Source organism: Zalophus californianus, chromosome 4, assembly GCF_009762305.2.
Source record: "Zalophus californianus isolate mZalCal1 chromosome 4, mZalCal1.pri.v2, whole genome shotgun sequence".
Classification (NCBI taxonomy): Eukaryota; Metazoa; Chordata; class Mammalia; order Carnivora; family Otariidae; genus Zalophus; species Zalophus californianus.
In genome coordinates, this window is record NC_045598.1 from 81,626,396 (window position 1) to 81,650,770 (window position 24,375).

The following is a 24,375-nucleotide window of genomic DNA, read 5'->3' on the forward strand; positions in this document are numbered from 1 at the left end:
GCTATCACGTATGTAGTCCATTTAGTATAGTTTCTTAGACATAGATAACACAAAACCAGACTCCTTGGTCTGATCCTATATCTTCACTCATGCCTGAAGGTCAGGAACCATGAGAACGTGTGTGTTAGGGCCAATGGCTTGTGGTGTCCTGCTGGATGGAATGACATAATTATCATTCTCCCCCATTCTGGAGTCTCTCGGCAAGCTACACATTGTAAGATTAAGTATGTTTCCCATAAATAGCATAGATAAGAAACGCTTCTTCGTGTTCAGCAGAAAGTGGACACAACAGAAATGTGTGTGAGGAACATCCTAGTGTAAAATCACAGATTGCCATGGCCTAGCTCAAAGGCCCGTTCACTTGTAGTTCCCCGAAGTAGTTCAAGAAAAGAGCCATAGCACTGTGTCCACTCTTTCTCAGAGGAGGATGCAAAAGTCATAAACTACTCTTTTCTTTAATCTCTATTATGGAAAGTTCTTCCTGGCCATCAGTGTCTTGAAGAGGACTCAGGCATATATGCATGGGATGTACTGTCATAAAACTCCTAGAGTGAAAATCTCTCACCAGATTGAGGTGGGAGTGATACATTATGATGGTATCCACATGGTCCCGGTAAATTTATTTTCTGGACAACTTCAACTCTTTCCTAAGCTGTTACCAAGTGCAAAGGGTAAAATGCCCCCACCATGAAAGGAGCAAAAAAGTGAGTCTGTTGATTTGAGTCCTTAATATTTCACAACCACCTAAGGAATACCTATTAAGTGACATTGATTTTTCTTATAGTGAAGATAGCACCTTTAATGGTAGGTTGCCATTTTCTCATTTATCTCTGCCCATGAACCACTGCAAGAAATCTGGCCTGTGCCCAGTGAAAGACGCATTTTGGCAGAGTGGAATTAAATTCAGTAGGAAAACCTGGGTGAGAGGGACTGGAAGTGAAACATTTAAATAACCACACTATCATTACCCTCATTAGATCTGAACTAGCATTATATATACACTTGGATGGAATGCACTATAGGATTAATAAAAAACTTCTCCACCTCAAAATCTAAATGGTTGACATAATGTTGTATTTGCAAGAGAGGCAGCAAAAGACCACGTTGTTTAAAATGCTTTATGAAATTTTATTTATTATTCAATCATGCAGATTTTGTGGTAAATGTGCATTTCTAAAAGTGCATAAACAAACATCTTATTTTTCTAGATCTTGCATTTTTCATAGAAATATACCACAGATTGTTAAAGATTTGCTACTTACAGATTCATATTCAAAGAGATAAATGAATTTATAAGATGCTATTTGCTGATTATGAAAATAGAGAAATATAAAAATATCAGTAACAGAAAATATATATTTCCTTTTATTTGATTACTTTTAAAAATTAAACAAAAACACTAAAATAAAGAATAGTCAAGCTAGTTTTGAACACTTAATATATATTACCAATACTGTATTTTTCATTCTTGAATAATGAAGCATGTGACCCACTGCTGTGTAATTTGGGCTTTGTTCAAACATTAATTGCTATAATCATGAAGGCTACTATTAGAAGCAGACAGAGCAGATCTGTGCACAGCAAAAGAGTGGCTTTAACCAGAGCTCCATCATAATATCTTATTTGGTTAGGAACATAGTTTAAATATTTAAAGAAGAATGTCATGTTGATTCATTGGTAGAGTTTGAACACGCATCTCAGGCATAAGTGGGGATCAGCAGAGTGATATGAATGATTACCAAATACTCTCACTTGAGTATCTAGCCCCCCACAAAGAAGCTATTTTAACAAAGGGGCCTTAAAAAAGTTTTGCAAACCCTCTTTGGCTTTCTTTTTCTGCCACAGTAAATAATTATTTGATTTTCTTCATTTACGCTTTATGGAGCTAATTACATTTGCTTAGAAACAGTGTTAAAATTAAATGTAATTTTTAATTATAAAATGTTTCCTTGGAAACATTTTCTTGTAAGTTAAATGGTATTTTGTTCTAAAATACTTAATTTCACTTACAGTTAGAAATCAAAGAGACAGCACAGCACAGGGCAATTTAGAAACTACTGCATTAATTGCCACAAAAAAGTTAATATTTTTCAGAATGGACAACTAATGGTGAATATCCAATTAACGGCTACACAGTTATTTAACAACTATCCTCACAAAATAGTCATTCCATTTTATGACCATTAATTGAATGGTCACTGGCACTAGACGTTTTTTAAAAATTTGGAAATTTATTTAGAAAGCTACAGTTTTCATTTAGAAATGTATTCAGAAATTATCTATTTGTTTCCATTTAGCAAGAGCCGAACACAATGATCACAATTAAAAAAGATCGGCACAGGTAGGTGGCCTCCAAGTTCGCAGCAACAGTTTCACAAATCACCTTAACACACCAGATTATTCACAGCTAAGGGCAAGCCTCTCTTTGGTTCATAAGGTGTTGTCCTGGAAACCATTTTGATGCAGTCGATAATAGGGCAGACGCTGAGACACAGAGTACAGCCGGTGCAGGCGTCAGTGATGGTGGGCAGGTGGGTGTCGGGATCAAACTGTATCGCCTGCAAACAGAAGTAAGGAGTATTGCTGTCACCGACCAAAAAGGTCAAGAACGCCCCCATTTTAGGAGGAACGTTTTCCTCCACTGTAGTAGGGCCGCTCTGGGAGAGCCGCCGCGGCCCAGCCCTCCTCCGGAGCAGCTATAGTTGAGAGGCCAGAGGGGAGGGGAAAAAAAAAAAAAAAGAAAAAGAAAACAAACCAGAGAAGAAATCCTTTTAAAGTAGAAATACATGGTTTAAAATTCCTTAAGGTATTTTTCTTGTGTCGTGCAAGGAAAAGCTTTCAGAACAGTAACTCTCTCGTTTCCTTTGTTCTGAGCAGAGCGCAGGTCCTTCCCGTCCTGCCGGGATGGGGTGTCTGCTCCCTGAGGATGGTGGGGTGCTTTCTCTCCTCACATTCCTCGTCCTCCACAGTGAAAAAGTGTCACGGTCAGCTGGGGCAATGAATGTATTTGCTTGGATTTCACATTATGCATGTAGTTTTTAGAAGAAAACAGGAGTAAAAAAAAGTTGGCTTTAGTGCCAGTTTTGAGGTTTGAGGATTGTCAATGAAATAATTCCTCCATTCTGACTTCTGTCCTCTGTCATGTAAAATGTGTTATAATCCAAGTCCAAAAAATTTTTTTGTTAAAAATTTTCCCTCTCCCAATTGAAGCTACTTGCAACTGTAATTCTTCCCTCTTTTATGCACATAAAAATGAAAATGGTTTTATTAGAGTAAATTATGTCAGAATGCTTAATATTAAAAAAAAAGTCTGATCTTCAAGGAAACAACCATATTCTATCTGAGCAAGAACTGTAGATACGACAAACCATAAGAAACTTTGTCCACATAAATTGCCGTTTTTTAAAATAAAACATCTTGGATGGCTGTTTGAATGAGTAAAAACTATTTCTCTTCCTTGTGTACCCTTTTATAAATAGAAACCCAAGAAGCAACTGAAAATAAAATAATGCCTATATCTTAAAAATTTTATACTTTAAAAATTTGCAGGCATATAAAATTTTATATTCAGTTGAAGATTTTGATTTTCTATTTTTTATCTTTTTGAGACAGGAGAGTCAAAGGAGGACTTTTTAAACCTTTTTAAATGCATAATTGTGATTTTTTTTTCCTCATTAATACGGGTTTTTTGGCTTGTTTTGTTTTTTACTGATGTTGTACCAAGGTTAGACTTCTAAGGTAGGAGTCATAACTTTTAAGATTTGAGATATTAGAGCCCTGCAGCTCTGATTTTAGTGACAGAACTTCTTGACTCATCTCTAATTGGTTAATTAGAGGAAAGACGAAAGTGAGTGTGATAGGATTAGCATTTCCAAAATAACTGTTAGAGACACATTTCAGCTACAAAAAAAAAGTGACACATATAAAAATTTGGTATAGAACGAACATCAAATTAAAGAGGAAGAGATTTTTTAAAAATTAAAATATGTCTGTTATATCTCTGTTAGGTGGTCAGAAGAATATGCAAAATCGCACCACGAGCAACACGGGACCTTCCTCCAGGCTGAATAAGCTAAATGAACTTCAATTTTTAAAAAGAGGCCATTTTATCGACCTTGAAAATTCCATTCATCATCTCAAAAGGTGTTATTTTACTCTACTTCTTCATAGCTTGAAAAGTTTAATGAGAATAATATGATTCTGTAGTTTTGAGACTGAAGACAGCTGAATCCCTGCTTCTTCTGTGCTGTCCCCCGGCAGCCTCTCGCCTGAAGGGTGAGGCCCTGGGAAGAAGCCACAGCTCACTTCGTGTGGTAATAATACAACCTGCTGGCTTCTCCAGTCACAAAGGAATTCTGGGCCCCAACACTTTCCCCAGTAGGAAGGTGCTTCTTCTTTCTTACTGTAGTTGAAGCCCAGTCAATACTGAATGGAAGAGAATTTTCTTCTGGTAGAAAGAATCAAGTCCTTTCAGGGCAATGGCAATACATGGTAGTTCTCTTCCCTCCCCTCTGGATTAAAGGCTAACACTTCCGAATGTCCATCATCGGGTGGATTTCTCCTTCTGGTTGGATTTTTCCATCCAGTGTTATGGGTAATAAACGATATTAAAATAACACTGTTAACTGGATAGTGGCACAGTTAGTACAAATTATGGCTTTCCTTTGAAAAAATTCCCATGCTCAGAGAGCAAGAGGACAGACATATCCCTGCCGAGCGGCAATACTAGGCACGTCTGGTCGGCATTGCACACTCAGCAACACAAGATGCTTTCTGCTACAAAAGCCAGAAGAAACATGCCTCACAGCATCCCAATTACAGCAGAATCCTTACCTGGTAGCCAGAGTCATTACAGGTCATGTAGCATTTGCCACAGTTGATACACATTTCTTCATCAATCACGGCCACGACTTGCTCTAGGTTGCTCAGTTCACCAAATGCTCCAAGGTACTGCAGTGCTTTTCCAATGACATCCTACAAGGTAGGCACCAAAAGACTGACAGTGTTCATTGTAAAACATTACCATGCAATAGTTAGGATCAGTCCAGATTTCTCTGTTTTTTATATGATGTTGCATTATGTAACTTAGGAGGCTTCCAGGAATGTAGTTCTCATAGATCTACTTTTCATAATTGTAGCTTAAATTTTTTTGTCTTCTGAAAGATGGGCAAAATATGTGTGTATATATATATATATATATATATATATATATATAAAGAGAGAGAGAGAGAGAGAGGGAGAGAGAGAGAGAGAGAGAGAGATCTCCAGCTTAGAAACACAAGACCTAATCGACTGCATTCCATAGGTTTTCTACTAGATGATCTAAAACTGTTTCTGTGGACAGAAGAAATGAACCTTGAATTTTCAGTGGTCGTGTCTTCCATTTTTTCCAGTTTTGAACTCTGAAGGACCCACAAGTAATAAAAAGCGACAAAGGGTGATGCACTTAAACTAGAAAACTTTAAATTGCCAGGAATGAGGGGAATAAAAATGTGAATGTTATGCATTTATATCACTGCATTTGGATTCTAGATTTTCATTTCAAAAAGTGCTTTGATAGCATACCCACCTGTCATGTGTTGAGGAGTATATTTCATTATTTAAAAATTCAAATTTATGTTAATTAATCAGGTTCATCTAATAGCTAAAGAAGATGTTCTTTTACTTTTAAAGAACTAGGGTTTTCTTCATTCACCGCTGAAGAGTTTTCATGTGGTTACACGTTGCTTTGTTCTTCATATTAATTGGAAGTGTGCTTAATATGTGAAGCAGAGAAGATGTTTCATCAACAATAAGAAATACTTTGTTGCATAAAACAAAAACAGAAGGATGTACAAGAGAACAAGAGAATTTTTTTGTTTGAATTCAAGGTCTGCATTCAAGGAGGTTTGACTCATAGAGCTATCTTCCTGTATTCTCTTTGGCATTTTATTTTCTGCTTTTCTTTTTATGACCTTGGTTACCCTTTTTTACTTTTTTTCTCTATTTCAGCTCTAAATGACAATATGCTCATGACTGGGAGCTTTCAGACTGAAACAAAGTTTACATTATTATATGCAGTTTATTTGTGCATCTCTCAAGGAGTAGGATGATAGAAACTTTACAAGACTGTCTTCACTATTTTCAATGTGTTGGAGATAGAACTTCAACTATACTGTAGTCTGTCTGTAGGTGGGCACTTGATGTCCAAATCAATATCTCTATTTGGAGTTGCTCTCACAATCTCAAGATCTACGTTTGTCAGCTGCATGATGAGCACTGTCACTAGAAATCGGTACCTCAGATTCTCCACTCACTAAACTTATCAACACCACGAAACTAGGTCTTCCTTCTGATTTCCTTCGTCTTGTGAACAGCGGTAGGATTTTTCCAATCTGCAGCTTGAAATTTCTGCGTTCGATTCTACTCCAGCTTCTCCATACTCCAGCATCTCGTGTGTCTATGGTCAAGTCTTATGAGTTCTGGATCTGCAATATCTTTTGAATCCTCTTTCCATGTCTACTACAATCTGTAACCATGACTAATTAGCTTCCCATTACTTCTAATGAAGTTAAGAGCCCACCTGATGAGTCTTTCTCATATTCTTTCTTACCCCACTCTACCCTACGTAATGTTCTCACCTTAATCTAGGCTGTACGGCACAGACTAAATTTCTCACTACCTTACTAAAAAATCTGTTAAATTAAATATTGTCTCACATTTAAGGCTTTCTAACAATGTCTTTTTTGGTCTTATTTCTCACTTCCAAACAGCATGTGCTTCAGCTACACTCAACACACACTTCGCACTGAACCACACCTGTCAACTGACTCCTCTGGTGCCTAATTTTATGTTTATGTTGAGTGCTCTGTCCAGAATACCCTTCCTTCTCATCTCCGCTTTGAAAAATCTTTCCCATCCTTCAAAGACATCTTACGTGTCACTCAGTGCTTCATGAAGATTCCCTCAATTCTTCTTCCACCTTTCCTAACCAAATTGAAGATATGATCTCTTTGTCTCCTCCATTTTCTCCCACCTCCCCTTCTCCCCTCCCCATCTTCTCTTCTATTCCCCCAATGACCTATAGTATTTTATGTATCATGTGGAGGCAATGATAACAGACAACTTCTGAGTTCTTACTGTGTATTAGACCAATGCCATGATTTTAAAGCATTGTCTCATTTAAACCTCAACACACGATGAGGTGAATGAGATTTAAGGTACAGAATTAGGTAAATGATGAAGCAGGGATTCAGTCACTGCTGCCTGACTTCAAATTCTGTGGTCATAAGCACTTCCATGCTGACTCATCTGTTATTTCTCTATTTAGCAAATTCTACTTCATGATGTAGATATTTTCTATATTTAGCTTCCTATATGCAGTCTCCTAGCAGGCTTTATTCATCTTTGTGTCTCCTGTGGAATATCTTGCTCCTGCAGATCACTGAAACATAATGGGTGCTCAAATATTATTAAAATAAATATAGGATTCGTTTATTCATGTACTAAATAGACAGTGTAATATTAGGCACATAGTTGTATGGGCTAATAGCTACTTGTTGATTTACTGAACAGTTTTATTAATATGAGCATCATAAAAAGATTTGAGCCCTTCTTTAAATACAAAATAATCATAGTCAAAGTATCTGGACATGCTTAATATTTCTAATAATATTTTAAGGCAGTAAGTCCATGAGGTCACTCGCTAGCTATAAAACTATTTATATGTGATACAAAATATAATTTTTTTCAATCTAGGATATAAATCAGTCAAAGCAGTTGTTTTATTGAATCAGATCATTGCTTGACTGAAATCACCAGAAAATACTCAAATGATAATTAAACAGGAAACTCCCTAGACAGTCATCAAACCTCCAAGGCTTATTCAAAAGACACGATGTATATTTCAAGAGATTTTATTGTAAGAGGCAAGTTCACATTCTGTGTATATTAAATATACCTTCTGCTCTGTATTGGAGACTTGTGGTTGTTATTTATTAAAATATTATTTAATGTGAAACTAAATAAAACAACGTCTTCGGAGGCTCTAAACTTTATTAGCACATGGTGTTAAAAAGCATCATAGTTCTTAAGATACTATAATTTTTTAATCTGGAAGAGGTTAAAAGATTGATAACCATTTTAAATTATTTTGGGAAAGAGTATCAGAGAAAATGAATTACCATTCTCTGTGCCTGAAAATGTAGACAATTTGTTTAAAACCCAAAGCTTCCACTTAGTACTGTCAGCTTATGAATACCATTGAGAACACATATGGAATTTGGAGTTCACTGAAAGGCACATATAATCAATAAAGGCCATATGGCTGGTCTAGTCCTTCTTGGACACACATCTGTGGAGATTAAGGAACCTACATTTCTTCCAAACAGGGTGTGGATATACACCTGATTAGAGCCATCCCTGATTAGTGGAAATGTTTATGCGTGAATGTGTGTGGAGAAAGTGATGCTAAATTCCTTAAAGTATAGATGATACATTTGATTTAAATATAAACGGTCCCCAAAATTATCATTGTGAAGGACTACAGAATTCGAGAATCACATCTTTGTCAGTTAATTATTTCTTTGGGATAATCAAAAGTATTTTTTAAAAACTGGGATGGGTTAGCCTGGTGATGGGTATTGAGGAGGGCACGTTCTGCATGGAGCACTGGGTGTTATGAACAAACAATGAATCATGGAACACTGCACCAAAAACTAATGATGTAATATATGGTGATTAACATAACAATAAAAAAGTAAAAAAAATTAAAAAAATAAAAAAAAATAAAAACTGGATCAGTCAATATTTCTGTTTGATATGAAGTTTAGGACCAAAGAGTGAGGAACTAGAGGGCCCCAACCCCATCCCTGCTGTATCATAATTTATTATGCTTAGTATGAATTTATTAGTTTTGGCCTATTTTTTATTGGTGAAGTATTTTCAAGTTGTGACTGTTGTCTGGCACATTAACTATTCTTCCTAGCTTTACGTCTTCTACACATCTGAGCAACGTACTTTCTCCAAACCTGTCAATCAAAGTGCCATTCAAAGGCCAGGACCAAGGACAGTGTAATGTGGGCAATCCCTGTGACTTCTGTGGGAAAGGGATCCACTATTTAAATTATTTGGGCATAGCTATTTAATCACTTTATCCTCATCTGTACCATTACCAATGTCACATGTCTTATCTTTTACTCCAAGTTCACTACTTGCCCAATAAACCTATCAAAATAGGAAATGAGATCATTTGGTTGGTTCTCACTGAATTTATGCTGCTTCTTAGTAACATCTTTCTTTATTAACACTCTCAAGTCAAAAGTTTCATTATCTTTGGAGAATTTCACTGGGGTCAGACCTCAAGCTTTCTGGTCTACTTCTACCTTTTCCCTACCACAACCATCTTTTCCTTTTCCAAAGAACCTGAGGCAACATTTATTTTTCAGCAGTGTGATACAGCAATATCATACAAAGATGCTTTCAAAAATACAGCATGCAATTTATTTTTGATATCCTCTGAGTTAGGAGGCAGGGAGGGGGTCTGCACAGTGAGAAAAGGAAATCTTGAGTTTACATTCAGTAGAACTCTGATAACTGAGGTCTCAGCATGAATATGCTGAGATAGGAGGGCAGAGACAAAGCATCAGCCTGGAAATGAAGTAGTAGATTGGCGGGGAAGGTGAGAGAAACAAGTAAACCAAAAGATGGGACGGAAGCAAGTGAGAATCTGGGAATTGAAGTGGGGGAGAGAAGGAGTGGGAGGAGCTCATGAGTGTTAGAGAGAGATGAGTGAGGTTTGGGTATGACCATGATTGGCTCAGCACAGGTCAGTGCTCTGATCATTGTATTCTTTTTAAGTAGGTAGTTCAGGCTTTAAAGGAGCAAGTTCTTGCCAGGCACTTTGGATTTAAATTCAATGCAGTTGTTGTGATGTGTTTTTACTATATCCTTACCTATCTTGGGCTTCAACTCTCAAAATATGTTTTCCCTACTCTTTTCAGTTATAAGAGCATTCTCTATGGGGATGCTAGAAAGATAATAGGAATTGAACAGTTCTCACTAATGTAAGTTAACAGTATACCATCTGCTCTAAGTAGTGGGTGTATTTTCTTTTCCTTTTTTTTTTAAACTTTTAATAGACAAAATACATTTTTATTTTTCCTAATATTTTTTCCAAATTTGGGTAATTTGAGGTTTTGGTAATTCTGTAACATCCTTAATCCTTGATGCCACTCTTTTCTGATCATCATTAGTAATGTGATCTTTATTTTCTCATATGACCATTGACTACTGAGTTATCTAAAATGCTTGACCCTTTTCTTACACCTTGGGAAACTGAGTGATTAGGTCATCAAATTTCTATTTGATAGCTTCTCATTCTTTTTTTTTTTAAGATTTTATTTATTTGTGTGTGAGAGAGAGAGAGAGAGAAAGTGAGTGAGAGAGCGCACAGAGGGAGAGTGAGAGGGAGAAGCAAACTCCCCGCTGAGCAGGGAGCCCAATGCCGAGCTTGATCCCAGGACCCTGAGATCATGACCTAAGCCAAAGGCAGATGCTCAACCAACTGAGCCACCCAGGTGCCCCACTTCTCATTCTTCTTGATCCATCTTCAGGTTAGAGTCACTGACTATGGGGTTGTTTTCTATAGTTTTGTCTGAACTTCCCGAAATGAGAATTACTAAAGGTTGAGGACACTTGTACATCGAAGCTCAGAGTTCCTTTTTTGTGGCCTATTGAACTCTAAGATGATATGGGATGGTTACTTTCCTTCAAGATGCTTTTAGCTTCCACCTCTCTCAAATGGATTTTTACAGGGAGCCAGAAATAAACAAACGCAGCAAGACCCCTCATTGCTTCTTTCTCTTCTGTGAGATTAAGTTTCCAACAAGGCAATTCAATAATTTTTCAGATGTTTTGCCTTTAGTGGAGTGGGATTTTCATCTGAAGTCTGAAAGGCTTACATCGCTCCTCTATCTTGCCTGTCCATATTAACCATCTGTATGAGATCTGTGACATAGTCCCAGGATAACATTTCTGTGTTTCGTTCATTTCACTCTCCTGCAGCTGCTTCCTCCATGCTTCACCTTCAGGTTTGTGATTTCCGTGCACGTGTACATCTTTTTGACATATACTGCTCCTCCCCCAGCTCTTCAATTAGACCTATTTATCTAAACAAGATATACTTTTCCATTGTTATGTTCCAGGCAGGGATCACATCACAAAACATCCCCATAAGATGTAAGAGATGATATTTACCAAATTCTGTTTATTTCTTTTAAAGCTCAGTTTAATACTTTTTCATCTGCTATTTGTTGGTATAGAAGACAACTGAGAATGTTAATGTGGCCCCGGCCCATTTCTCTGGTATCTTCTGAAAACAGCTGGGATAGTCCTCCACTATTTTTCTTTCTGTGCCATCTCTTTTATGCTCTGTACTATCTAATATGGTCTTACAGTTTTATCTGAGTACTTTTCTCCTTTCTCTCACAATTCATTTGAAATAATAAACCACTCGATCAGGCTGACTGGTCTCCTGCCAACACTGTCTTGCCAGTCTTATGAGATGCAGTCCATCTCTTACTCGAAGCAGCAGGAAGAAGAGATGAAAACATCACTAGTGCCCCTAAACCATTCATTTTCCTACCCAGAAATTCAAAGACGTTAGAGATACATTCCTGGCTTCGTAAAGAGAATGAGAATTCATTCTCATATATATCAACAGAAGTGGGAAGCATTCGGGGGACTTTATAAGTCTTGGCAGACTCTCAAATCTCTGTTATATGCTGCCTGGGAATAAAGCACGTTCCTCATATACCCGGGCCAAATGTGCACACTGTCACTTCAGTTCTCAGTGAGGAGACAAAACTGTCTCCTATTCGGTTTCTTTTCTCTAGCACAAATGAACCTGTGGAATGTCAGGAGCGTCTTCAGAAAGTCCTGCTTCACCTTTCAGAAGAAGACCTCTACACCTAGGAGGACAGCCCTCTTTTTCTTACTTTTTCTCAGTCTTTCAGCACTATTTCTGATTACCGTCTTCTTCCTCAGAATCCTTTCATTTCTGTTTCTTTCATAAAATTGGCAGCTCCATAATAGGGTATATGGGTATATCTCTATATATATAGTAAATGCTATTTCATTACGAAATGGAAGTCAAGATGTAAGCTTGCTAAAAAGGGAGTCAGCTGGATGCCAGGTTGACCTGAGGGCCTCAGACCATCCCTGGTATAGGATTGAGGGCCTTTGAGGCTATATTTAGCTCCTGAGGGGGCAGGGAGAAGCTGGATAGCATGTGACTAGCGAACACTTTGCTCTCGAGGACCCTGTAGTCACAGTTTAACACTGGGAATAACTACTTGATGCGCTAGCTGACATGGCTAGCAGCTTAATCAGTACATCCCTTTGCCCTTTTATATTGTTAAGACTGATCAAGAAGACTGGATTATTTTCCTCATTATTGCCTCTCAGTTTGGTCCTTTCTATGAATTCCTACTGAAAAAAGAATGGGTTTACCAGTCAGACCCTATTACCTGGTTGATATCCAGGGACTATGTATTGGATTTAAGGTCCTATGGCTGCATTTTCTTCAAACATACAGATTTGCTTGAAATACTGCCTTCCTTCTCTTTCTTTTTCTTTTGTGAGAGACACAGAAGATAGTGCTGAAGGGCCCAGGTTCTAGAGCCAGACTTTGGAATCAAATCTTGGTTTTGATGTCTTCCTAGCTGTGTGACCTTGGGCAAGTTATTTAACCTGCTTATCAATCATTTAATCAGTAAAATAGGAAAAATAAGGTCCCTGATAGGGTTACTGTGAGAATTAAATGAGACAATTCACAAGCATGTAGAACCGTGCCTGAAACCTCCTAAGTACTCAATAAATATTAGCTTTTATTATTAATTCTCTGCTTAATTAACACTAATTTATTAAACTCCATGTTAAATATCACCATCTCTGTGAAGCTTTCCACAATTACCCGAGGCAGAACTAATCCCTCTCACTCCTCTGTGTTCCCAGAGCATTTTGTACATATTTGATTGAACTGTAAATAATTTTTAACATGTGTCTTTCTCCCTTGCTAGTCTATGAGCTCCATAAGGGTAGATGTTTTTCTTTTTAAAATTCATGTTGTATTCCTCGTTTCTAGCACAATTCCTGGACTGCAGTGAGTGCATAGTAAATACGTGTCAGTGCTACATTTCCACCGAGGTCAGGAAAATTCCTGTGCCTTGGACCGTGTGTTTTACATCTTTGGATATAAACCCGGTCCTTAGCACACTGCTGGTCATACAGCAAATACTCAATAAATACTTACTGATGGGGTGATATTGAAACCGCCTACCTCGAGGCAGCAGACCATTAAATCTTATCTGAGGCATTTGAAGTAAAAAAGAACAAAAGATGAGATCTATTGAGCATGGCTCGCTTAGGAATAATATTGTCACACTCCTAACCAGGGAAGATGGGGTAGATTAGAAACTTGAATGCCTGACTGAAAAACTTGTTCAGACAAGAGGGGCTTAGTTAACTTTGTGGGGCACTGGGGCTCTTTCTGTAGCAGATGGGGAATCATATACTGTGCTAGCTGAGAGGATAAACAAAGCAGTGTCATGGAGTTTAAACTATTGAACAGAGGAATCTATAAAGAGGCCAGCAGAGACGAGGGAAGGAACAGGCTAAAATAAAGAGATGGGTGGACAGAGAAAGTATTAAGCATGAAAACAGACAATCCAGGCCCTCCAGGAAAAAGGGAAGAAGGAAAAATGGTATGTCAAGAACAGAAGAAACACCATAGGGGAAACATAAAAGCAATGGAAGCAACAGAGGGAAGTACACGGCATACCTGGGTATGTGTTGTGGGAAAAACAATAAAAGCATGAGAAGTGAGGTCTGATTCACACTCACAGAGACGGCTCTTAAAGGGCATGTGGCTGTTCATTTCAGTGAGGCCTGAACAACCACACAGTCACACCATCCAGATGGGGTCTGAAATAATGGGCCGATGGATGGGGGACTTGTATGAGAATAACAATAACCACGGCCCCTTACGTTGGAATAGAACGACGCTGTGTACAATACTTTCACACACATCATTTCATTTGAAACAATGGCGTCGAGGCCTTCTGACATTATCTAGGATTTATTCTCCCTCCTGCCCATCTCTCGCCTGGGTTGTTACAACAGCCTTCTAACCATTCTCTCTGCTTCTGCCCTTGCCTGTCTAGGATCTTGTATCAATGTCACAGCCAGTAGGATCCTTTGAAAAATTAAGTCAGATTGTGTCTTTCTTCCTTTGAAAAAGCCTCAATGGTTTCCTGCCAAAGACTTTCCTATTTCAGGGTCTTTGCACTTTCTGTTCCTTCTCAATGGGATGTACTCCCCAAAGGTATCTATCCACATCGTTCATTCTCTCCACTCTTTCCAGTGTTTACTCAAATGCCATTTAATCAGGCGGGCCTCTCCTGACCAACCTCCCTAGCAATTCTTATTCTCCTAATCCTGCTATATTTTCTTCCTAGCACCGTGACCATTTGACATAGTACGCATTCACTTGTTTATTTGTTTGTCTGTTTCTCCTTACTAAAATGTAAGAGCCACAAGATCCAGGCTTTCGTTTTGTTCACTACTGAATTTCTAGTGACTACATCAGTGCTGGAACACGGTGGGCGTACACTAATAATTGCTGGATGAACGACAAAGTGAGTGTATGGGTGAATATGACAACGTTTGCCAACGAGAGGGTGGAATCTCAGTGCTTATGTGTGAAAGATAAAAGGATACAATACAAGGTGTTGTTGCCAAGATGAGCAGCTTTCAGACCTGTGGACATTTCTATGTTATTAAGACTTCCTTCTTTTTTGGTCCCCCCCCCCCCCCAACAACATCATTTCCTTCTGGTTATTCTTTTTTTTTTTTTTTTTTTTCCGCTCAGTTCTTCTCATTTGCTTCCCCAGAACTTCCTTCTCCCATGTAGGGTATTAGGTTAAGTAACAATTATGAAAATAGATGCGGAGCTTCTATCTTGTGTAGGTAGTCAAAATGTCAACCCTTTTTCCTTTATACCAGGGACCTTCCTCCAGGATAGGTCCCTGATTTGCTTGAGTGCATTAATTTCAACATGCTCAAATCTAAATTTTCATCCTATGTCAAAAAAGCCCATTAAACCTAAAACCACGAAGAACAAAACCCTGACTCATTATCCTTACTTTATCTCAGTTAGTAGGACCATAAAGAACCTAATTGTCTTGGTCTCCTTTTTCTTAACTCCTTACTGGCCCGTGTCCCTCAATATCTAATGAGAATCCCTAAGTTTTAGAAGGAGAATTAAATGACTTCATCAAGTTCATCCCTTCCTCTGTCTCTATAACCATGGCCACCCACCAAATCCAGGACAACATTAGGGATCTCCTGAAACATTCCAGCTCTTAGGGCTCTTTAAAGGCCAGTTCCTCAGAGAGGCCTTCCTCTGCTCTTTTGGTCTAAACAAGGTCTTCCTATGAAAGAGACTCCATACATCCTTTATTTTTTCTATATAGTTTGTATCACAAATATGATTGTATATTATTAGTGTGATTCTTTGCTTAATATCTATTTCTGTCTCAAGTCTGTATGCTTCATGAGGAACAGAGGCTGTGTCTCCTTTATTTATTATACTACAGATGCCCATTTTTTAGCACATTGCTTGTCTCATGGTAGGTATGCAATAAAGATTTCCTGGAAAATATATTGGCTTCTTCAAAACTTCCAACTTGATTGGCTTCCAGAGCTTTATGTATTCTTACTTTCATTCTTGAGTTAATTTCATTGAAGAAAATGGGAATGGGGACTAACCTTCAACCTGTCCATTCCTGACATAATAACTAATAGTAGGTAATATTTATTTAGGGGATATTTGATGCAGGCTAAAAGCACTTCACATATTACCTAATTTATAACCCCATGAGGCAGATGCTTGTATTTTCTCTGTCTCGTAGATTAGCGAACTGAGGCAAGTTCACGCAGCTACAAAATGGCAGTGACAAAATCTGAACACACGCAGTAGGACAAGGTAGTTCTGGGCATAATTCAGGAAACTCTTCCTCCATAAATGTAATCTGTTAAAATATTATGAACTTTGCTATGTATTTCAATGAAAGAAAAGAAGTTAAGACTTTCTATGGTCACTTCCTTAAAACATGACTACATACTAAAATGATACTGGTTAAGTCCAAATTCAGTTTCATTAAATGCATATGGCATGCAGTAGGTAGAAAATCATAAGAGATGTCCTTTCTCTAATGCAAGATGATTTAATGTATTGCCTGAACTCCATCCCCAACCTACTTGCCAAAATAGAGCTTCCATAATCACACCCTTTCCGGTAGGTTTAGCTGTTCTCTCAGAGCACATAAACTCATGCAAACCTCGATTATTCTAACACAGAAACAAACCAATCTTTCCCCTCTACCCTATTTTCTCTTCCTGTCACTTTCCTTCTGATCAAGTTTAAGTTTAGAAAGGAGTATTCCATGCACCTTTTTCAGAAAAGAGTATTCCATATACCTTGTTCTTACTTTCTCAACCTTTGTTAATTCTTCAATTTACCACCTCCTGGGTTCTACTTTTTACCACTCCACTGAAGCTGCTCAGGCCAAGACAAGCTAAAATATGAAGGGTGTGAAGGTTATGCTAAGGAGTTTACCTTAAGATGTGGGAATCTTTAGTGGTTAAAAAAAAAATCAGACTTGCGTTTTTAAAAGACTACTCCATAATCGTTGGAGGATGCATTAGGTAAGAATGACAAAAGAAGGTGGGAGTAGTAGAATATTTCAAAATTCTATGAATGAATACATAAAGAACTGTATTAAGGTCTCCTTGGAAGGAGAGGACAGAAGAGGAGGGAGACATGAGAGATAAAAATGATAGACATTGGTGAATGTCCTATGATCCCATTCATGAGTGGGATGAGCAATAGGCTAGAATCTAGGCTGAATTTCATGTTTCTGGCTTAGGAAAGAGAGTGGTCCTCAATGTTGTTCACTGAGACACAGAACTCAGGATGGAGAGGAGTTTGGATGGAATGATAATCAGTTTAGTTTTAAGTATGATGGCCCTTGTGCTCCTTGTTTAGACTCTCCAGGTGGAGGTATCCAGAAGATAGCGGGCAGCAAAAGTCTGAAGCATAGAAAAGAGAAAGTGATGGAGAATAGTTGAGTCAACATATAGGAAAAGTCTAGATAAATTGTAAAGGGAGATGATATAGAAATCAGGAAACAGAGAGATGAATACAACGTCATTATCATTTAGCAAATTTTGAGAGGTTAAAAACTTGCATGTAAAGCAAGTCATGCAATTTATGATACATTTTGTCACTGAGTCATAATTTGACAGATGGAAGGGGCCACTTTAAAATGCAGATATTGAGATTTTGGGATGACTGTCTATTTGGGGGAAAAAAACCCTATAATCGTACTTGATACTTTAAAGCAACAAAAGGTTTAGATTAATTAGTCAAATGTAAATATTAAAATTCTAAAAGAACTAGATGAGGTGAATATTTATAATCTTACAGTAGAAAAAGTAAATAAAGACAGAAATCACAAGATAAGTTTTTGCCTGATATAACTACATAAAGCTAAAGCTGCTCTACATATATATTAAAACACTACAATACAAATTATGAGACAAATGGCAATATATAAAAAGTTTATAAAAAATCTGTAAGACAAAGATAAATATTCCAACAGAAAACTGGTCAAAAGAGTAGTAATTTCACAAAAGAAGAAATAGTCCAAAAATATATAAAAACATGCCAATGTCACTACTATTTAGACATTCAAAATTAAAGAAAAAAATGAAATACTTTGACTATTACATTGGTTAAAATTAAAAATAAATTCATTGTTGATGGGTGTCTGAAAAATGGGTCCTCCTATACTTTTTGGTGGAATGTAAATTTACCCTCTTCCTGGAGAGCATTTGGCAATATGTATTAAAAGCCCTAAAATATCTCCTGTGATTTCTCTCGAGAAAACAGTAAGACCTCTACACAAAGATTTTTATACAATGATAATTATAATAGTATTATTTGTATAAAATTCTGGAAACAACTGAAGGTTCAGCAATAGGGTACTTGTTTTTTTTCTCCAAGTTTTTATTTAAATTCCAATTAGTTAACATACAGTATAATATTGGTTTTAGGTGTAGAATGTAGTGATTCAACACTTACACACAACACCTGGTGCTGCTTGTTACAAGTGCCCTCCTTAATCCCCATCACCTACTTAACTCATACCCCCTGTCCACCTCCCCTCTGGTAACCATCAGTTTGTTCTCTATAGTTAAGAATCTATTGCTTGGGTTTCCTCTCTCTCTTTTTCCCTCCCATATTTATTTGTTTTGTTTCTTAAATTCCACGTATGAGTGAAATCATATGGTATTTGTCTGTCTCTGACTGACTTATTTCACTAATCATAATATTCTCTAGCTCCTTCTATGTCATTGCAAATGGCAAAATTTCATTCTTTTTTGATGGCTGAGTAATATTCCATTGTGTATATATGCCACCTCTTCTTTATCCATTCAACAGTCAGTGGACATTTGGGCTCTTTCCATAATTTGGCTATTGTTAATGCTGCTACAAACATGGTGCATGTGCCCCTTTGAATCAGTATTTTTGTTTATTTTGCTTTAGGATGAAATGTTCTGAATGTATCTGTTAAGTCTATCTGGTCCAGTGTGTCATTCAAAGCCACCGTTTCCTTGTTGATTTTCTGCTTAGATGATCTGTCAATTGCTATAAGTGGGGCGTTAAAGTCTACTACTATTATTATTATCAATGAGCTTCTTTATGTTTGTTATTGTTTTATATATTTGGGTGCTTCCATGTTTGGGGCATACATATTTATAATTGTTAGATCTTCTTGTTGGATTGACCCTTTTATTATGATACAGTGCCCTTCTTCATCTCTTGTTACAATCATTGGTTTAAAATCTAGTTTGATGGAAACGGGAAGGCTCCAGAGCTCAGTGGTTAGAGCACTGGTCTTGTAAAATCTAGTTTGATGTAAGTATGGCTACTCTGGCTTTCTTTTGACATGACATTTACATGATAATTATTTCTCCATCCCCTCACTTTCAATCTGCAGGTGTCTTTAGGTCTAAAATGAGTCTCTTGTAGAAGCATTTAGATGGGTCTTGTTGTTGTTGTTGTTGTTGTTTTAATCTATCCTGACACCCTGTGTCTTTTGATTAGAGTATTTAGTTCATTTACATTCAGAGTAACTAATGATAGATAAGTATTCAGTGCCATTTTATTACTTGTTTTGTCATTGGTTCTGGAAATTTTGTCTGTTCCTTTCTTGTCTTTGTCACTTTTGGTCTCTCCTTTGCACTCCAAGAGTCACCTTTAATATTTCCTGCAGGGCTGGTTTAGTGGTCGTGAACTCCTTTAGTTATAATTTGTCTGGGAAACTTTTTATCTCTCCTTCTATTCTAAATAATAGCCTCACTAGATAGAGTATTCATAGCTGCAGATTTTTCCCATTCAGCACGTTGAATATATCATGGCACTTTCTTCTGGCCTACCAAGTTTCTGTGGAGAGATCTGCTGTTAACTGTGTCTTCCCTTGTGAACTTCTTCTCTTCTGTCTTCCTTCTTTTAAGATATTTTTCTTTATTGCTATGTTTTGCAAATTTAATTATAATATGTCTTGGTGTTGGCCTGCTTTTGTAGTTGATGGGAGTTCTCTGTGCCTCCTTGATCTAAATGTCTGTTTCCTCTCCATGATTAGGGAACTTTTCAGCCATTATTTCCTCAAATAAATTTTCTGCCCCCTTTTATCTCTCTTTTTTTTCTGGGACTCCTATAATACAAATGTTATTACATTTGATGGAGTCCCTGAGTTCCCTAAGTTTATTCTTGTGTTCCACAATTCTTCTTTCTCTCCTCTGTTCAGCTTCATTATTTTATCTTCTCTATCATCTATTCATTCCTCTGCTTCTTCCATCCTTGTGTTCATTGCATCCAGTCTGTTTTGAATCTCAGTTATTGCATTTTTCATTTGATTGTTTTTTTAACTCTTTTACCTCTGCAGTAAGGGAATCCCTGAAGTCTTTCATTCTTTTCTCAAGCCCAGCAAGTATCTTTGTGATTATTGCTTTAAATTCTCCATCAGGCATATTATGTTTGTTTCAATTAGGTCTCTGGCCATTACCTTATTAAGTTGTTTCATTTAGGATGGATTCCTCCATCTTGGCATTTTTGTCTAAGTCTCTGCCCTCGTCTGTGTGTTGGAAAAGCCCATTATGTTTCTGCTCCTGAGAGTAATGGCTTTATGAAGAGGGGGTCATATGGTGTCCAGGGCCTGGCGCTTCAGGAAGTGTCTCCGGTGTGTGCTGTGTGCACTCTGCTATTGTGTTTTGGCTGCTCTATCCTTTAGGCCAGTCATCTGCAGAGGCTTCCCTTGTCTGCAGTGGGCAGTGTTTGGTCCTTGGCCAGAGTTGGGGAGTTATAACTAGGTGTGCTCTGGTCTGCTTGTTAAATGAGACCTGATACTACTTCCATTAGAACTGAAGCCCTGCAAAACTCTCTGGTCAGGAGACGCGGTATGGATAGGAGTTTCTGCTGGTCTTCTGGGGAAGGGGCCGCCAAGCTGGGACTTGGCCAAGATGGGCAGTACTGCCAGAGCACAGGGGTGTGGGACCTGGTGCAAGCAGGTTGGCAGCCAGCGTTGGACCTGTGCTGTTTACTGCAGGTGGTTCTGTGTTTATGCTGAGGCGTTGTGAAGGAACATGGCACCAGCCAGCTCCTTTGTCCTCAGAGAGGGGTCTCCGTGCTTGCTGCTCTCAGGGAAGCTCTCTGAGAAAAGCGAGTAATCTCCCCCACTTTGTGTCCCAGGCGTTTTTCAGATCACTGTTTCCACACTGTCTGCCTCTGCATTGCTTGCCTGCCTTCTCTCCAGGAGCAGCACAGTGGCCTCTGGGCTCTAATAAGTTACTTTTTAAAAAGTTAATAATAAGTTCATATTATAAAATACTATGAAACCATTATTTCTGTGTAAAAGTGATATATAAATTATTGTGAAGTTTGTATGTAGCAAATATAAGACTATTCTGTGTTTATTTTAAGACATTATATTTAGATATAAAAAAGGACTAGAATTTTATAAATGTAAATTTTCATAGTGGTTACATAAGATTATGTATAATTTTCATGTTAATCTTTGCACTTTTAACATTACAAAAAAAAACCAAACAAATGAAACTATAGAATGTTGGAGAGAAGAATTTAACTTTGCCCAGTAGTCTCATTTTACAGTTTTCTTATTTGATATTTGCCCCAAATCAAGTAATGAGCAGTACGACTGTGACAAAACCCATGTGTTAAAATTCCCTTACTAAATGTTCTCATTATTCCATGTTGATGTCTTCATCTTCCATGGCCTATCTCTAGGTATATTCCATACATTTTCCAGGATGGATCCAAACTTTTGTAGTTCCTATCATGAGTCAGTCTTTTGAATCTTGTAAGCCAGCAATTCTCAATTTCATTTCCATCCCCCATTCTATCACTGATTACTATGTGACTTGACCAAATTGTTTAATTTTCATTGTTCCTCAGTTTTCTCATCTGGAAAATGAATATAAAGATAGTACCTCTCCAAGGTACTGTGAAGATTAGATGAGATATAACATGTATAGTGCTTGGAACAGCAGAGACACATTAGAGCTGCTGGTTGCCACATATTTCCCTGGGTGCTTCGAGGAGATGAACTTTCTCTCCTACTCTGGGAAATCGTACCAGAATGGGAGTAAACGTGGATTTATTAGAGGAGAACTGATAAAATTAAAAATACAATCATACATGCACACACACACACACAACATCATGGCTCTAGAAATCAGGAGTCATCTGAAACGGGATTTCTCTGGGGACAGGAACAGATCTCTGCATCTTCCTTCTTCCTCTAAAGCATATGCTCCCCCGACTCTATAGAAAGCCTTATAGAAAGCAAGATAAAGTGAGCAGTCATTGTTTTAACAAATGTAATTCCTCATTTTCCAAAGAGATAGTTGCATTCATAACTAGGGAAAATTCTAGCCCCAACAAAACAAATAAACAAAAAAAAATTCGACCCACAATTATCAGCTACCATTTTGTTTTTTGACAGGGCACACCATCTTCCTAGAAATGACAACAGACAGAATGGGTATGACACCCTGGGGAGAAGCCAAGGGAGTGGAAGATCCACTAGACAATGGGAAAATCTACGACAGCAGTCCTTTAGTACATCAATACTATTATTGTCTTTAATGCCGGGAAGATGGTATCTACGATGTTTAGAGGCTCATGCAATGTAACACAAGGGATACTTTAATTTGGATAACCTAAAATGAAGAGACTTAGGAGAGGAATGTAAGCCTACAGTATTTTTAAAGAATTTATTTATTTATTTATTTATTTATTTATTTATTTATTTATTTATTTGAGAGAGAGGGAGAAGGACAAGCAGACTCCCTGCTGAACACAGAGCCCGATGCAGGGCTCGATCCCACAAATATGAGATCACAATCTGAGCCAAAATCAAAAGTTGGGTGTGTAACTGACTGAGCCGCTCAGGCATCCCTAACTTGCACTATCTTTAATAAGACTTATCCCTCCTTGATACTTTAAAAAATGTTTACTTTCCTGACTTCATATTTCTTAGGTTTATTTAATTCTGCTGAGTTTGATATTTTATTTGAGTTAGTGATCGACCGGCTTGAATTCAACTCTAGTAGGTTTTTTCTTTGTTCTGTTTTTATCTTGCTTCTAGGTTATCAATATATTCCCTGAAGGAACAGAAGACTAATAAGGTCAATGCTTTTATAATCACCTTGCACTTCTTTTCTTTCAAATACAAATAATATCTTTCTTTTGATTTTTTATATGTAAGGAAAAGATGAGATCTTACATTTAATTCAAGTTAGAAGAGACACAGTGACAATACTAACTTAAATCATATAATAATCATAGCCAAACATAGGGAGGGTGGAGGCTTGTGAAGAGCTGAAGGATCTGGTCTTCTCTTTATCATCAGTGTCCAGTACATTCCTTTAGTAGCCCACAAATAATGTAAAGGAAATAGCTCAAGAGAGTATTTGGGGCTATTATGCTGTTAGAAGTCCCAAGTGTTCACTTTATTTGGAATTATGGCATCGAAGTACTGATAGAATTTGTGTTCAGCCACTTCTAAATTTCCTTTCAGAACTCTGAATCACTTAAATTTTGCAACAGCCAGTGTAAACCCCACTGTTTTTGACATAGGACACATCTTTTTTTCTCTCATAGGTAGAGGGAATTTTTAAGGGTTCTAATTCCCAGTTGACAGCTAAAGATGAATTTCTGGGAAGTTCCCCTGAGAGGTCCTAAGAGTAAGCTTTTTAGCTGATACTTCAAACAGAAAATGGAAATGCAGGAGTAGATTGTCATTAAATAAGGAAGAATAAGTTCCAGTAACTGAAACCACATTCAGTGATGGTGATTTCAGAGAGAATGGAGTCCTATAACTCCTATAACACCTCCCTTTTCTCTCATTAAGACAATTTCATCTTGGGGAAGGTGGGCAGGAAGGAGGTAGGTGCAGTTACAACAGGGCAACCAGAGGGATCTTTGTAGTGATAGAAGTCTTGTATCTCGACTGTGGTAGTAGAAAGAGGAACCTACATGTGTGGTGGGATTGCACAGAAGTAAACATACATGTATGCACACATATGGACAATGAAAATCTGAATAATATCACTAGATTGTATATGTGTCATTATCCTGGTTGTGATATCTGCAACATTTTACATTGGAGAAACCGAGTGAACGGTACACAAGAACTTTCTGTATTATTTCTTACAACTGAATGTAAATCTGCCTCTCTCTCAAAATAAAAAATTCAAGAAAAAAAATCAAGAAATATAACACACCCACCATTCCATCTTCATGGTAATTCTTGCTATTACCCAGAAAATAGTCTCTTGACTCACCAATTCGTACAGGCTCTCCAGAGACTGAACCAGACAAAGTTTGTTCAAATTGATACTATGTTGCATATTAATCATTTAGTTGTATGGTATGACTAATATATCTCTTGGATTTAATTGTAGATGAAGATAATTTTAAAATGAATATGAGAAGACAAAGAATTCACTGTAATATTTCCTGGCCCATTTAATACATCAGAAATTTCCATGAAGCACATACTTGACAGTATTCTAAAAAGTATAAAATATGCAAATAAAAGAGGCTATCCTATCACCACAAACAGGTTTTTTTAAACTTTCATTGTATTTTTAAACAAAATAAATGAGATACTTAAACAGTAAATAAACACGTAAACTATGTTGAGCTATATTGTATATTTACACAGTAAAATAGTATATATACAACTT

The 24,375-nt window shown here is 37.4% G+C and overlaps 1 protein-coding gene and 1 long non-coding RNA gene across 5 annotated transcripts in view; one reads left to right on the forward strand and one right to left on the reverse strand.

Moving 5' to 3' along the window:
- Positions 1-2,220: 2,220 nt before the first annotated feature.
- Positions 2,221-24,375, reverse strand: part of DPYD (dihydropyrimidine dehydrogenase) — a 795,521-nt gene continuing 773,366 nt past the window's right edge. Inside the window, exons 22-23 of the mRNA XM_027618372.2 lie at positions 4,834-4,974; positions 2,221-2,558 (exon numbers count right to left, since the gene is read on the reverse strand). Of these exons, the coding sequence (XP_027474173.1) occupies positions 2,385-2,558; positions 4,834-4,974 (315 nt within the window). The 3' untranslated portion in view covers positions 2,221-2,384. The remainder of the gene's footprint in view (positions 2,559-4,833; positions 4,975-24,375) is intronic.
- Positions 2,466-24,371, forward strand: LOC113935837. Of its 4 annotated transcripts, none has more exons than XR_003524136.1 (4): positions 2,466-2,531; positions 4,008-4,143; positions 22,128-22,372; positions 24,091-24,371. It is a non-coding gene; the product is annotated as an uncharacterized LOC113935837 (long non-coding RNA). The 4 variants fall into 4 exon arrangements; XR_003524134.1 differs by having other exon boundaries at positions 2,493-2,570; positions 24,091-24,370; XR_003524133.1 differs by having other exon boundaries at positions 2,516-2,601.